Below are 16,858 nucleotides of genomic sequence, written 5' to 3' on the forward strand. Positions count from 1 at the left end.
TTTGGGGGTAGTTTCAGGAGGATTGGTATTAGTTCTTCTTTGTATGTTTGGTAGAACCCGACTGTGAATCCATCTAGTCCTAGACTTTGTTTTGCTGGGAGATTTTTTTTTTTTTAAATCACTGATTCAATCTCACTAGTCATTATTGATCTATTCAGGAGTTTCATTTCTTCCTGGTTCGATTTGGGGAGGTTGTATGTTTCCCAGAATTTATCTGTTTCCTCTAAGCAGAGTGTATAGTTGTTTATAATAGTCTCTGATGATCTTTTGTATTTTTGTGGTATCAGTTGTAATGTCTCCCTTTTCATTTCTGAATTGTTTTTATTTGAATCTTCTCTCTTCTTGGTTAGTCTAGCTAGTGGTTTATCAATTTTGTTTATCTTTTCAAAGAACCATCTTTTCATTTTGTTGATCCTTTGCTTTTTTTTGTTTCATTTATTTCTGCTCTTATCTTTGTTATTTCTTTTCTTCTGCTAACTTTGGGTTTGGTTTCTTCTTGTTTTTCTAGTTCCTTGAGGTGTGACATGAATTGTTAATTTATGATCTTTCTACTTTTTTGATGTAGGCATTTAATGCTATCAACTTCCCTCTTAGCACTGCTTTTGCTGTATACCAACGGTTTGGGTATGTTGTTTCCATTTTCATTTATTTCAAAAGATTTTAAAATTTGTATCTTACTTCCTTCATTGACCTAGCAATCATTCAGAAGCATGTTGTTTAATTTCTGTGTGTTTGTATAGTTTCCACAGTTCCTTTGGTAGTGATTTCTAGCTTTATTCTACTGTGATCTGAGAAGATACTTAATACAGTTTTGATTTTTTTAAAAATTTTAAGATTTGTGGACTAACATGGTATATCTTATATAGTGTTTCATGTGCTGATGAAAATAATATATATTCTTTGGTTGTTGGGTAGAATGTTCTGTAAATATTTATTAAGTTCATTTGATCTAAAGTCCAATGTTTCTTTGTTATTTTATCTTGATGATCTATCTAGTGCTGTGAGTGATGTGTTGAAGACCCCCCACTATTATCATATTACTGTATACTTCTTCCTTTAGGTCTAATAATGCTTGTTTTGTGAATTTGAGTTCTCTGATATTGGGTGCATATATATTTAAGATTGTCATATTCTCTTGCAGAATTGATACCTTTATCATTATATAATGACCTTTGTCTTTTTTTTTTTACTGTTTTTTTTTTACTGTTTTTTTTTTTTTTTTTTTCCAATGAATTTTTCATTTCCAGAATTTCTGTTCGGTTTTTGTTTAAAGTCTATTTTATCTGATATAAATATAGTTATTCCTGCTCACTTTTGAAATCTGTTTTCATAGAATGTCTTTTTCTACCCCTTTATTTTCAGTCTATATGTGTCTTTACAGGTAAGGTGAGTTTCTTGTATGTAGATATCGCTGGATCATGCTTTCTAAAATCCATTCTGTCAATCTGTATATTTTAAGTGGATCGTTTAATCCATTTACATTCAAGGTTAATATTGATATGTGAGGCTTTGTTCCTGTCCATTGTTAATTGTTTTCTAGTTGTCTTTTTGTCTTTATGGTTTAATGAAATTCTATTGTGTTCCCATTTGATTCTTTTTCTCCTTTGTGCAGTTGTTTTATAAGACTTACGAGTTTTATATTTTCATGTATTTTCATGATGGTGATTGTTGACCTTTCATTTGCATGTTTTTAAGACTCCTTTGAGCATCTCCTGAAGGACCAGTCTAGTGGTAACAAATTCTCTCAGTGTTTGCTTCTCTGGGAAAGACTTTATTTTGTCTCCATTTGTGAAACTTATTCTGGCAGGATGTAAAATTTTGGGCTGATTCTTTTTTTCTTTCAGCACTTTGATAATCCCATTCCATTGTCTTCTGGCCTGTAAGATTTCTTTTAGAAAGTCTGCTGTTAGTTTGATGGGGTTTCCTTCATAGGTGACTAGATGCTTTTCTCTTACTAATTTTAATTTACTTTGACTTTTGACATTCTGAATATAATATGCCATAGTGATTTCCTCTTTGCTACGCCTCCTGAATCTGGATGTCTAACTCTCTTGCTTGTCTTGGAAAGTTTTTATTGACTATTTCCTTAAATATGTTTTCTGAACTTTTGATCTCCCTTCCCCATTGGAATACTGATAATTTATAAGTTCAGTCACTTTGTGTAGTCCCAGAAGTCTTGAAGGCTTTGTTCATTCTTTTTTATTATTATTTTCCCTATTTTTGTCTGATTGGATTATTTCAAAAGACCTGTCTTCAAGTTCTGAGATTCTTTCTTCTTAGTCTAGTCTATTATTGAAGCTTTTAAATGTATTTTGTATTTTTTTCAATGAATTTTTCATTTCCAGAATTTCTGTTTGGTTTTTGTTTAAGATATTTATCTCCTTGGTAAATTTCTCATTTATATCCTGAATTGATTTTCTGATTTATTTGTATTGGTTCTCAGATTTCTCTTGTATCTCATGGAGCTTCTTCAAAATCAGTATTTTGAATTTTTTATCTGGCATTTCAAGGAATTATTTTTGGTTGGGATCTGGTGCAGGACAACAGTTGTGGTCCTCTGATGGTGTCATAGTTTCCTGCTTGTTCATGTTTCCCATGTCCTTCCATTGATATATAAACATCTGGTTTAGTATTCACTTGTTCCAATTTTTTGAAATTGCTTTTGTAGGGCAGAATTTTTTCCTGAAGATAGATATATGTTGTTGGTTGAATAGGATGCTTTGGCTTTGATTTTGGGTGCCTGCAGTAGTGTGGTCTTCGTATGACTTCTTTGGTAGTACACAGGTTCAGTGGTATCTGTTATTTCCTCTATGGCTTAGGGTATAGTTAGCTGAGGCTGTGGTGAAGTTTTGCTGGGGGCTTGGACACCTACTGAGCCAGTATTCACACCCCACTGGTGGCAGAAGTAGGCTGTGTGTCTGTTTTAAGTCTCCAAAGCAGCATACGCTGGCACCAGTGTTAGTGGGTCCTGGAGAGCCAATTCTTGGGCCTATACTTCACTTGCTTAGAAGCTAGTAGTGGAAGTACAGTAGGCCAGGTATGTGGGCAGGTTCTCAGACTCCTGGGCAGCTGGTATGATATGGGTAATGGCAATAGTGGTAGTGGAGCAATCCACTGGGAGCCAAGTGGTCTTCGTTGGTGTTGCTAGTAGCTGTGATGGGTTGGGCAGGCTAGTCCTCAGTCCCACAGCTGCCTGAAACAGGGTAATAGGTATTGTCCTAGTTATAAGCAGGAGAGTCTGGTTTCCCTGTGCCTCCCTCGGCTGGTTGGTAGTTGCAGCCGGGTAGCCTCAAACTCAGGCTGAGGGCACAGCCTTGCATTAAACTCTCAAAATGGTGCTAGCTGGGGCCTGTGACCAGAGAGGGCAAGGCCCCTCTCAGGTGTGTAGCATGGGCAAGTGTGAGGAGTGTGGTCTGCTTAAGTTTTAGTCGCACAGCAGTCTGTAGCAGAGCAGTGGGTATTATCCTCGGTATATGTAAGAGAGCCTGATTTCCCTGTCCCTCCTCAGCCAGGCAGCAGATGCAGCCTTATCAGCTTGAACTAAGCCCAAGGGCAAGGCACAGCCCAGCATTAAACTTTCTAAATGATGCCTTGGACCTGCGACCCGGGGAGGGAAGGGTGCACCTAGGAAGGCAGCATGGGCAAGAAACTGCGGGGAGTATGATCTGCTTGAGTCTCAGTTTCACAGCAGTCTGCAGCAGGGTGGTGGGTATTGTCCTAAGTATGAGTAGGAGAGCTTAGCTTCTTTGTCACTCCTTGGCCAGGTGGTGGCTGCAGCCACGTCAGCCCAAACTCAGCCTGAGGGTTGAGCACAGCCCAGCATTGAACTCTCAATATGGTGCCTAAGGTCAGGACTAGGTAGGGCGGGGCCCCTCCCAGGTAAGCAGTATGAGCTAGAGGCTCTGTAGAGCGTGGTCCACCCGCGTCTCAGTCGCAACGCCCCAAGCAGGGCAGTAAGGACCCCCCAGGGGTACATGGAAGCACCCAGTCTCCTCTCCCTTCCTTGGAGCAGTGTAGCAACAGCAGCTTCATCTGTAGATTCCTGGTATCTAGGCTGTCACTATGGCATTTAGCCAACGCTGGTCTAGGCTTGGATGCCTGTGGGATTTTGCGTTGATTCCCTTTTGGCGCAACATCTCTGGGCAATCTCCAGGTAGCTTCCTGTGTCAGCCCACAGGGATTGAGGGGTTCTCCCTAGCCAAGATTGTAAAAGCCCATTTTGGAGTGTGGAACTCTGGGGGTTTCTCTCTTCTTGTTTTTCTACATCCAGGACCCTCTCCAGGCTTTCAGTCAGTCCCTGGCTAGCCAAGTTGCCTTGAACCCTCTCTTTATTCACTTTTGGTGCATCTTGTCACTTCTATAGTGAATCCTAGTGTTCTCTCCTAGACAGTCTGTTTGAAAGGTATCTGCTTATTATTCTGGTTCCTCTCCGTGGAGGAGACACACACTACCTGTGTCTTGTCAGCCATCTCTCCCTCTTTTCCTTCAAAGTGCCTGATATTCTTAGGTACTGGCAATGAAAAGATGAACAACACACCTTCCCTGAGCCAGAGAAATTTATGACAGTTCCCAAGAGGACAGGGTACACTACACTACACAGGGCCTCATGGGGAAGCACCAGGACCCAAAGTGATTTTCATCGGAAAAGGACCATTGGAAATTCTTTGCGTGGAGGAAGCTTAATTAAATTTAGTGTGATCATATCTATAGTCTGTCACTGCCAGAGTAAATAAAAGTCATCTTAAGTGATCTTAACAACATTTTACCTCTTATCAAGGAGAAATTGAGTGGATGCTTTAGCATACTATATTCTGGTCTAATAGACTTTTAAATTGTAGCAATAGGCATCAAATCAATGTGCCATGGAAAGGATTTTTGGAAATCATTTTACAGCTTGCTTAGTAGCTCATTTATTCCCCCCTCTCTTTTTTAGTCCAATTTGCCAAAAATATTAGTGACCTGTTTTTTAGTCTGATAAATAGTAACACTGAAGAAAAATTTGGGGAAAGCAATGAAAAATATTAATAATCCCATCATCCAACCGAAATAATATTGTAATTTTTGGTTAATAGTTCCAGTATTTGTGCATATGGAAGTATGATTTTCAGCCACCACCTGGCCAAGGAGTGACAGAGATAGATAGATAAATGGAGACAGATTCAAAACTACATTTTGAATAAACACGTTTAACCTAGTAGCCCAAACCCAGGGACAGGACCAATCAGAGATGCAGAAACCACAGATAGCTAAGTAGCCCATGTAGTCAGTGAACAGGAAATGAAATGAGATAGCCAGTACGTAGCTTGGTAGAATTGCCTAAGGCGGAAAGCAGGCAGCTGCAATGGCTCTTCATGTGGTTCCTATGGGCCTCAGTTGTGGCTTACGTTTCATAGGGTTTTAGGCTGGAACTAGAATGAGACAATAATGAAATAACAAATTATTTTCTAAGAAAAAAGATGTAAAAGGTTATAACATCTAGTCTCATTTTTGCTATTACCATGTCTGTTATTGCTGTAGCTCCATTCTGGCGCTCTCTCTCTCTCTGTGTGTGTGTGTAGGTGTGTAGGTTACAATAATAAGGTTACATACTAGTTAAAAGATAAATTAGAGATGATCAGTTCCCTTGAGGGTAGATGGGAAACAATTTAAAAAGCTCTTTTTAAATAGCCTAAATGGCTTCTTATCAGTATAAAGTTCAAACTTCTTAGGACAACTTTCCAAGGTTCATGCTTTCAATTACTGCACTCTACTGCCCCCTAATATGATAGTGCATTTTGTTTCTATTGTGAATGCTATCTTCACTTGGAAAGCTACAGCCATGCATGCCCTGGAAGTCATAGTTGGCATTGTTTTGACAGTAGTAATAACACTAAAACCTCTGAATATGTAGATTTTATGTCATATACTAGGTTGCTGATGCCTTGACACTTTATAGAAACATGACCTTCTCCTTGTATCATGTATTCTAGGTCCCTTCTTATGCATTATGGTAAACCATGATGTGATTTAAAAGGAACTTGTAACTCTTGGGCTTTTACATTTCTGTCATGGCAAATAAGCTAACTTGCTTCCGAAATCTAATTATGTCATCTTTGTACATGACTTTTTCATAGCTTGAGTTAGACTAGAAAATAAAATTCATCAATACCTATTGTATGCCAGACACGTGGTAGATAATCCTTATAGCAACGTTTCCTGACAAATATCCTTATTTCATAGCTAAGGCAACTGAGTCTCAGAGATTTAAACAGCTTTCTAAAGTTGGTAAGTAATAAGTGATAAATCTGGGATTCTAGTCTAGGTCTGATCCCAAAATCCTTGTACACTATTTCTAGTGTGATCAGATGAGTCAAAATAAATGTATATCAGAGCATATTTGTGTTTTATGGTAACCTTGAAAAACTTTGGCTGATAGTTTGCCAAGATATCTGAATCCAGAGGTTCCAGCTAAGTGAAATTCTATTATACACTTGAGAAACTCTTAAAACTATAGTAAAATGTTGTGAATATGAACATCTGATTAGAAGATGCAGATGGTACCCTGACCTCCTTGTTCCAATTTCAGTTCTATTTTGATTGTATCTGTCTTCACTTTGGACATGACCATATGGGGAAACTTATCCCTATTACTTATTTTGTGGAATGTGCTGGATAATTTCTACAGATACGAATTTTATATTAACTTTGATGTCACAAGCAAGTCAAATGCAGCTCTTCATCATGATGAAATGTTGGCTAAGAGTCACCTTGATATTAACAAAATATTTTATTCTTCATGTGACTAAATCAGTGTACATGCAAGAAGAAAGAAAAAATGCTTAGATTCCTTTTTAAAATTATCTCCAGAATTTCTGATTTTTATAAATTAAGGACCAATAAATGCAATTTTGTTTCCACACATTTGACATTTGTTCCTTTGACTTAAATAACTTCTCCACTCTTTATTTTCCTATTTGTGGTGATTTGAATAATTTTTCAGAAAATATGTACTTCCTGATAAATTGTAGTGTGTCAATAATGAAAACTGTTCTATGGTGCTAAACTTCACCTGTTCTCCAGCCCTGCCTACCTCTTTCTAGTCAACCATTTTCTGTTTAAGTGAGATAACCTATTTGAAAATCTGCATTCCTTAGCACATGGGTTCTAATCTGGACTTTGTCTGCCTTGCTAGGTTCATCTTCCGTAACTCTCCCATGTATACCCAACAGTTTAGCTATATCAAACTACTTGCTGTTTTCAGTACCATATGTATTTTCACATCTCTGCCTTTAACCTTCTTTGTCTGGTGAACTCCGCATAGCTATCACTTAGGACTCTGCTTTCTCTAGAAAGCCACCTTTTAAATCTTCCTTAGTCTCCTGCTAGGATCAGATAACTTTTCTGCTCTCCCACAGAATACAGTGCATATCTTTATTATAGCATTTAGTGCACCATATTGTAATTATCTGTGTGCTTCCTAACTTTCTCCTAATATACCTTAGAAGTCAAGAGGGAATGTGGTAGAATATGAGGTTGGAGAGATTTGGGCAGGAGCCAGATCACACAGGGCCTTACCATAAGCCAGAGTAGAGTCTAAAGTTTATTCTAAGAGCAATGGAAAGCCAATGGAGGGTTTTAAACAGGAGAGTGACATGATCATATATATATATACACACACACACACATATATATATGAATATGTGTGTATGTATATCTATATAGAAATATAGATATAGATTTGAGGCAGGATATCACTCTGTCACCCTGGCTGGAGAGCAGTGGCACAATCATGACTCACTGCAGTCTCAGTCGCCTAGGTTCAAGTGATCCTGCCACCTCAGCCTCCCTTGTAGCCGGGACCATAGGCGTGCACCACCATACCAACTAATTTTTTACATTTTTTGTAGAGACATTGTGTCACTATGTTTCCCAGGCTGAGCTGGTCTGGAAGTCCTAGGCTCAAGCAATCCTCCTGCCTTGGCCTCCCAAAGTTGTACGATTACAGGCATGAGCCACTGTGCCAGGCCCAGAATTTACAAAGGAAGAAAAAAGTTCCAAAGCCGATTTGGAGATTTTCTCTTGATAGCCTTGTTATAACCACAGAAAGTATGTTTTGTTGAGAGAAAGATAATATGGACGATATTTTCTGTCTTTTCCTGAATTTACTAAGATCTAAAAATTATACTTGCCCTCATTTTTCTTCCCATCGAATGAAAATATGTTTGATTCTGAATATATGCCTTATATTTGCACTTCTGCCTTTCGAATTATTTTATTTAGTTCCTCTAATTTTGTCTTGATTCATATGCTTACCATGAAATGATCCTCTCCTAAGTTTTGGATCAGCCCTAACTTTTTAAAATTTATATACTGAAATCAGAGGTTCTAAAGTACCTGTATCTTATCAAAAACAATTTATGTACAGCCTTAAGTTACAACTTATTTTTTATCACAAGATTCATAAATAAAAATCTTAACAGAAATAAATTATGCAGCAATTGCTAACTTTGGTGGGATATTTTTATTGCTCCTTTACTTTTGTGTCTTGCTGATTTTTATAGCTAGAAGTGTTTTTTTACTCTTCCCTCCACCATTAAAACACATCATAGTATTCCCTTGAAGTGGATATAGTCACAATGATGAAACATTTTAAGAGGCTTACAATAGCCATTTTGATCCTCTTGGTCTTCTTTTCTTTCCAGTGTTTTAATGTGTCTGGAGAACATTTGAGTTCATCTTTGACTAGAGAGAAAGTGACCAAAATTGCTTTCTGAATTCTCCCTTGATTTCTTGTTAAATGTGGAGACATGACTGGGTTTCCCCCATCTGGTTCACTTCAGAGAGCTAATTTCAGGTACCTGCTTTTATTTCTCCCCCTTCCTTCTCTCCTCCTGCCCTATTTCTTGTGAAATAGTGGATTATCAAAGGAGAAGAAAAAAAATCAGCCATTCAGCGAATACCTAATAAGTGTTCTCTATATGCCTGGCACTGGGCTAGTTTCTGGTGATAGGGAACCATGGAGACCTAGACTGTGCCTTTTATGAACCTTAGAATCCAACAGTGATCTTTGGGTCTTCATGGGCAACAGTCATTGACAGCCCTTTAAAATACATGTACCAGGGCACCCACTGAATGAGAAGCTTCTGGACTGGCCTAGCATTTTAAAAGCTGTATGGGCAAAACAGTATGATCCAAAAGCTGATAACTACTGGCCTTGTCAAACATTATTTCTTGGATGCTTTGTATAGTAGACTTAACTGGAGAGGAAGCAGAGGAAGATTTGACTTAGAAGATGACATTAAAATGAATCTAGGATACACACTGAAGTATTAAGGGGTAAAAGGATATGCTATATCAATTTACTCATAAATGTTCAGAAAAATATTATATACATATACACACACACACATACATATATATGAAAATTAGCCAGATGATAAAAATTGGTGAATCTGAACCAATATGTAGAACATATACAAGAATTCACTACACTATTCTTTTTTTTTTTGGCTCTGTCGCCTAGGCTGGAGTGCAGTGGCACTACAACCTCCGCCTCCCAAGTTCAAGGGATTCTCCTGCCTCAGCCTCCTGAGTAGCTGGTACTAGAGGCGCCTGCCCCAACGCCCAGACGCCCAGCTAATTTTTGTATTTTTAATAGAGATGGGGTTTCACTAAGTTGGCCAGGCTGGTCTCGAACTCCTGACCTCGTGATCTGCCCGCCTTGGCCTCTCAAAGTACTGGGATTACAGGTGTGAGCCACCGTGCCCAGCCACTATACTGTTCTTTCAACATTTCTGTAAGTTTGAAATTACTTCAAAAGAAAAAGTTGAAAGAAACAAAAAGCAAACAATAAAATGGCTGTAAAAGTTGCCTAAGATTTCTTTTTTTTTTTTTTTTTTTTTTTTTTTTTTAAGACAGAGTCTCATTCTGTCACCCAGGCTGGAGTGCAGTGATGCAATCTATCTCAACTCATTGCAACCTCCGCCTCCCAGGTTAAGTGATTCTCCTGCCTCAGCCTCCCAAGTAGCTGCAATTACAGGTGCCTGTCACCACGCCCAGCTAATTTTTGTATTTTTAGTAGTGACAGGGTTTCACCATGTTGGCTACGCTGGTCTCAAACTCCTGACCTCAAGTGATCTGCCCGCCTTGGCCTCCCAAAGTGCTGGGATTACAGGCTGGAGCCACCGCACCCAGCCACGAAGTTGCATAATATTTCAATGAACAGAGAGATAGGCTGGGGACAAGTGGGAGTGAACAATGGAAAGAGTAAGTATTCCAGGCAGAAGTGACAGAATGAGCACAGGATGAGCAAAGGCAAGCAGACTAGAGTTAATGGTGTGAGATTAGAGACCAAAGGCAATCAGCCGTGACTGAACTACAAGCTACAGTGGAAGAAATCAGCGGAGCCAGATTATGAAGCTCCATATATGCCTTGCAAGGAGTTTATTCATTATTTAAGCTAGCAGTTAAAATAGGATGCACACACTACAGGGAGTGAGAAAAATCTTTTGGGATGCAGGAAGAAAACTCTTTAACTTCTATTTGTGGCTGGGTGCAGTGGCTCACACCTGTAATCCCAGCACTTTGGGAGGCCGAGATGGGTGGATTACTTGAGGTCAGGAGTTCAAGACCAGCCTGGCCAACATGGCGAAACCCTTTCTCTACTAAAAATACAAAAAAATTAGCTGGGCGTGGTAGTGGGTGCCTGTAATCCCAGCTACTCAGGAGGCTGAAGCAGGAGAATTGCTTGAACCTGGGAGGTGGAGGTTGCAGTGAGCCAAGATTGCGCCACTGCATTCCAGCCTGGGTGACAGAGTGAGACTCTGTCACAAAAAACAAAACAAAACAAGACAAAAACTTCTATTTGTGTATAGTTACTTATTTACCTCATTTTTAAAAAATTTATATTTTATATGTTTTAAAATATGTATAGTATCTTAGCACCACAGTGTGTATACAGTGTACAAATATACATATATGGGGTTGCTTTAAAGTATTTTTGATATTAAAATTGGAAAACTAGTCTTTAGACATTTTCCTACCTTGTAACCTGAGTGATATTTTTAAAATGCAAAAGTGATTATGTCAATTCCTATGTGTATGTGTATGTGTCATTTTTTAACAACTGTACTTTCTCCTTAGGATAAAGTCCAAATCTGAATCAGAATCAGATTTTAACATGGCTTTAGAAGTTATTCTTTTTTTTTTTTTTGAGATGGAGTTTCGCAAGAGCCAGGCTGGAGCGCAAATGGCGCGATCTTGGCTCACTGTAACCTCTGCCACCCAGGTTCAAGCGATTCTCCTGCCTCAGCCTCTCGAGTAGCTGGGATTACAGGCTTGCACCACCACGCCTGACTAATTTTGTATTTTTAGTAGAGACGGGGTTTCACCATGTTGGTCAGGCTGGTCTCAAACTCCCGACCTCGGGTGATCCGCCCGCCTTGGCCTCCCAAAGTGCTGGGATTAAAGGTGTGAGCTACCACGCCCGGCCTAAAAGTTCTTCTTAATCTAGTTTCTATAAACCATGCATGCCAGTTTCATCATTGGATCCCTATACCCAAGTTGTTCATGGTTTAAGCCAAGCTCTTTTAGTTCTTTGAATGCACTAACTTCGTCTTTATTCTAGATGATTCTTCTACATAGAATGATCTCATTTTTTAAAAAATTATTTCATCTGGTTAATTTTTTCTTCAAATTCTAGCTTAAGTGTTACTTCCTCAGACAGCCCTCTTTTGACCCCCTAGACAAGGTAATAACATTATCTTTGCATAGATTCCCATAGCTCTATAACTCCCCTTTTTGATGTTTTTTTGTTTGGTTGGTTGGTTTTTGTTTGTTTGTTTGTTTTTTGACAAGATTTCACTCTGTCACCCAGGCTGGAGTGCAGTGGCAGAATCATGGCTCAGTGCAGCCTTGACCTCCCAGACTCAAGTGATCCTCCCACCTTTCAGTCTCCCAAGTAGCTGTGACTACAGGACTATGCCATCACGCCCAGTTAACCTTCTGTATGCTTTGTGGAGACAAAGTTTCTCTGTGTTGCCCAGGCTGGTCTCAAACTCCTGAGCTCAAAGGATCTACCCACCTTGGCCTCCCAAAGTCCTGGGATTATAGGTGTGACTCACCATACCTGGCCCCCTTTTTGTATTTTTAATGGTTTGTTTAAAGTTCTGAGACAGGAACCATATTCCTCTTGTACACTCACTTATCCCAGTGGAAATGCTTGGAGCATTAAGTACACAGTAGATATTTATTGAAAACAAATGGGGTCCTCGTTAAGTAAATACTTATCAAAATCATAATGAAATACCACTTCACATCCACTAGGATGGCTGTAATCACAAAGACAGCCAGTGATAAATATTGGCAAGATGTGGAGAAATTAGTATATTGCTGATAGGAATATAAGATGGTACAGACACTCTGAAAAACACTTCCTCAAAATACTAAACCATGTGACCCAGAAATTTCACTCCAAAGTGTATATGAATGAATAAAAAAATATGTCCACATAAAAACTTGTATATGAGTGTTCACAGCAGCACTATTCATAATAGTGTAAATGTAGAAACAACCTAAATGTATTTTTTAGCTCGGGCTGCCATAACAAAATACCATAGACTGGGTGGCTTAAACAACACGCATTTATTTCTCACAGTTCTGGCGGCTTGGAAGTCCAAGATCAAGGTAGCATTTAATTTGGTTCCTGGTGAGGAACCAAAACCAAAAAACGTCTCCTTCCTAGCTTGCAGACTGTCACTTTCTTGCTGTGTCTCACATGGCCTTCCCTCTGTTTGTGCTGTGGAAAGAGAAGAAGCAAGCTTCAGTGTCTTCCTCTTATAAGGGCACTAATCCCATCCTGGGGACCCCACCCCTACATGACCTCATCTAAACCTAATTAACTCCCAAAGGTCTCACCTCCAGATACCATCACATTAGGAGTTAGAGCTTCAACATATGAACTGGGGAGTTGGGGAGGCGGGCATACAAACATTCAGTACATAGCAATGTCCATCACCTGATGAATGGATAAGTAAAATATGGTATGTTCATATAATGGAATATTATTATTCATCCATAAAAAGGATGAATCACTGATGCATGTGATGACATAAACGAACCTTGGAAACATTATGCTTAAGGGAGAGAAGCTAGACATAAAAGACTACATGATATATGATTCCACTTAGATGTAATGTCCCTAGTAGGCAAATCTGTAGAGACAAAGTAGATTGATTGCCCAGGGCTGGAGAGGTTGAGAGAAAATGGAAAATGATTGCTAATGGGTATAGGCTTTCTTTTAGGGGTGATGAAAATGTTCTAAAATTAGCTTGAGGTGATGTTTGCACAAGTCTGAATATACTGAAAACAATTCAATTCTATACTTTGAATTAATTTTATGTGAATTGTATCTCAAGAAACCTGATAAACTTTAGCGAAACTTGGTGGTTTGCTTTAAAGGAGCAAAATAAAAATGCTGTTCTGTTACATGTTTTTGGACTCTAAATGTCTGGAAATGTCAGTTGCCGGAGAGTACTTTTTTTAAAAGAATAGAAAATAACAAAGAAAAAGAGGAATAAACCTAGTGCTACCCTCTCCTGAAAGCAATTTGAAACCTCTGAGTAGCCACCAGAATAGATTTTCTATCAGAATACTTTTTTATGTGTTACCCAGATTGTTCAAAGGAAATAAAAATTGTAGAGATCTCTAAAAAGTCAGACGTTTAATGGCTCTGTGAGCAAAAGCAGGGGGAAAAAATCAGACCTTTAATGCTATATAATTTAACAGTATCAAGAGAACACTTTGAAAACGTTTTGATTAAAACAGTCCTTGAGTAAGGCATGATAAAGTGGCCATTCTACCAAGATGAATAATCATCCCATCTCACTTTTTTTTTTTTACTTCATAATATATTGTTATTGTGTGACTTTAAATAACTTAAAGGTTTTTATTTTTTTCCTTTTACATTGAATAATTTACCTACCTTTGTACCTTCTAATTACTTTTTTGGGAAAAAAGACACGAACCACCCCACTTCCTTATTTCTCTAATGAGATGAGTGCAATAACTATCTTATTTCCCTCATTTCATTTTGAGGAATAAAAATTACAGTCTATATAGTGACTTTTTTAAAGGCAAGAATAACATATAGTTTGAAATTTTTCTCAGGTGGTGTCATACAAGTTATTTAATGACACCCCTACTTACTACATTTGTTGGGCTAAGTCCTATGTATCCTTAAGTTTAATCTGTACCATCATTCTTGCATTCTTGGATTTCCTTCACAAGCGTTCCTTCTCTGTGCTTCCATGGTATTCAACGCATATCTCCATGTACAGGCACTGTCTGTTTATCTGTCTGTCTCTTCCATTAGACTATATGTTTCATTAAGGCCAATGACTGGATCTTATCTTTGTACCTCAGCATCTATAACTGAATTTGGCAAATAGGATGCACTCAGTAAATTCTGAACTAAACTGAATCAGAGAAAAAAGCTTTATTAGATGTCATAGGGGCTGATACTTGGTCAGTTAATTTTTTTAAGTTGAAGCATAGAATTTTTTAAATTTTGGATATTAAACCTTTGATATATTGAAGCACAGAATTATTGAATACATATATACATGAAGTTTAATTTTTAATTTGTATTAATTTTTGTTTTTTTATTTTTGAGATGGAGTCTCACTCTATCACCCAGGCTGGAGTGCAGTGGCACAATCTCAGCTCACTGCAACCTCCATTTCCCAGGTTTAAGCAATCCTCCTGCCTCAGCCTCCCAAGTAGCTGGGACTACAGGTGTGTATCACCATGCCTGGCTAATTTTTGTATTTTTAGTAGAGATGGGGTTTCACCATGTTGACCAGGCTGATCTCAAACTCCTGACCTCAGGTGATCTGTCTGCCTCGGCCTCCAAAGTGCTGGGATTACAGGTGTGAACCACTGCGCTGGGCCTGAGGTTTTATTTTTGTTGTATATAATCTTTGACAATTATTTAACATACGGCATGACCATTGAATGAGAGACCCTAATTTTAGTTCTACTTACTCTTTTTTGCTTTAAAAACCAAACATTTTATAAAACCCTAAAATGAAAATAGTTCATTTAAAATGGAGGCACTTGGGAAGAACTTAGGACATGAACACAGAATCTTTTTATTTTTTAATTTTATTATTATTATTTTATGTATTAATAGAGATAAAGTCTCGCTGTGTTGCCCAGGCTGGTCTTGAACTCCTGACTTCAAGTGATCCTCTGGCCTTAGCCTCCCAAAGTGCTGGGATTACAAGCCTGAGCCACTGTGCCCTGCCTACAGAATCTTTTTAGATTTTTACTATTTTTCCCAGTCTGTAACAGATATCCAACCACAACTAATTCAACAATGATTTTTATTAGCACCTTTTTTTTTTTTTTTTTTTTTTTTTTGAGACGGAGTTTTGCTCTTGTTGCCCAGGCTGGAGTGCAGTGGCACAGTCTCAGCTCACTGCAACCTCCTTCTTCTGGGTTCAAAGGATTCTCTTACCTCAGCCTCCCGAGTAGCTGGTATTACAGGGGCCTGCCACCACGCCCAGCTAATTTTTAAATTTTTAGTAGAGACGAGGTTTTGCCATGTTGGCCAGGCTGGTCTTAAACTCCTGACCTCACGTGGTCCACCCGCCTCAACCTCCCAAAGTGCTGGGATTACAGGCGCAAGCCACCGCGCCTGGCCAGCAACTCATTTTTATTGAGTCTCCTTTAAGCATTTTAAATAGTTCTTGGAGAAGCAACAACTCTTTTTGCAGTCATAGTTTTGATAACCAAACACAATGGCATCAACAAGTTCAGGAACAAACTGACCAGCTCTTACTAAGCATATACCTTAGCCATTTGGGACAGAAGTGCAAAGGAGTAGCTAACCAGCTACGTGCATTAAAACTTATCCTGAGCATCAGATAATACATTTTACAGAAACAATGGAATACTGTTAGTCTAGTAAGTCACTTAGTAGGAGGGAATTTAAGAGAACTTACATAGTACTTCTTTTCTACACCAAAATTTCATCAATGATAGCACTTACTCAAGAGTCAGCTATATCTTGCCACTAGATTTTATAAACTTCATTATCCTTAACTCAATGCTTTGAAATGTCTTATTGTCTTCTCAGGTCACTCTGGCCACGCACAAAGAATTTCATGCTAATTTTTTTTTCATTTGTTTAATTTCAGTGGTAGGAATGGGATCCTGGTGCTTCCACATGACTCTGAAATATGAAATGCAGGTTAGTAATGATGAAATTGACAAATGCTTATTTCTCTTAATTCAGAAGTACTTCAGATTTGAGAAAAGAGCACATAACTATGGCTAAAAGATGGGATTTGTAATCTCTGGAGTTTTTTTTACTTCAAGTCTGAGGATCCAAACTAAGTGAAGTAAAGAAATAAGCAGGTGAGTCCATAAAGAAAACAAGTATAAATAGTATAGGGCTTTTTGACCATCTCTCTGCAGGCATATACAATTGAGAGCAGCATTAGAGAGCAGTCACATGGGGACATCTTAAAAAGACACAATCAGTTCACCAGAACAATACATTCTTATTCTGAGATACCTGCATTCTTTCATGTTTCTATGGCATCCATTTGAATGGTCTGAGTCCCTCTAGGTAGCAAGACTTTAGAGCAAGCTTGTCCAACCTGTGAGCCACGTGTGACCCAGGATGGCTTTGAATGCAGCCCAATACAAATTCGTAAACTTTCTAAAAACATTCTGAGGTCTTTTTGCAATTAATTAATTAATTAATTTATTTATTTTATTTATTTTTTTTGAGACGGAGTCTAGCTCTGTCGCCCAGGCTGGAGTGCAGTGGCCGGATCTCGACTCCCTGCAAGCTCTGCCTCCCGGGTTTACG

The 16,858-nt window shown here is 38.5% G+C and overlaps 1 protein-coding gene and 1 long non-coding RNA gene across 3 annotated transcripts in view; one reads left to right on the top strand and one right to left on the bottom strand.

Annotated features, from left to right (window-relative positions):
- ACER3 (alkaline ceramidase 3) overlaps positions 1–16,858 on the top strand; it is a 169,260-nt gene that overhangs the window by 85,139 nt on the left and 67,263 nt on the right. The window contains exon 3 of one of the 2 annotated variants that reach the window (XM_050759014.1): positions 16,179–16,231. The exons of the other annotated variant lie outside the window; for it this stretch is intronic. Coding sequence (XP_050614971.1) covers positions 16,179–16,231 — 53 coding nt within the window. The remainder of the gene's footprint in view (positions 1–16,178; positions 16,232–16,858) is intronic. 2 annotated transcript variants of the gene reach the window in all.
- Positions 12,611–16,215, bottom strand: LOC126936345 (uncharacterized). Its single transcript, XR_007719429.1, has 2 exons — positions 16,031–16,215; positions 12,611–12,775 (listed from the first exon to the last, which is right to left on the bottom strand). It is a non-coding gene; the product is annotated as an uncharacterized LOC126936345 (long non-coding RNA).

This window comes from Macaca thibetana, chromosome 14, assembly GCF_024542745.1.
Source record: "Macaca thibetana thibetana isolate TM-01 chromosome 14, ASM2454274v1, whole genome shotgun sequence".
NCBI classification, from domain to species: domain Eukaryota; kingdom Metazoa; phylum Chordata; class Mammalia; order Primates; family Cercopithecidae; genus Macaca; species Macaca thibetana.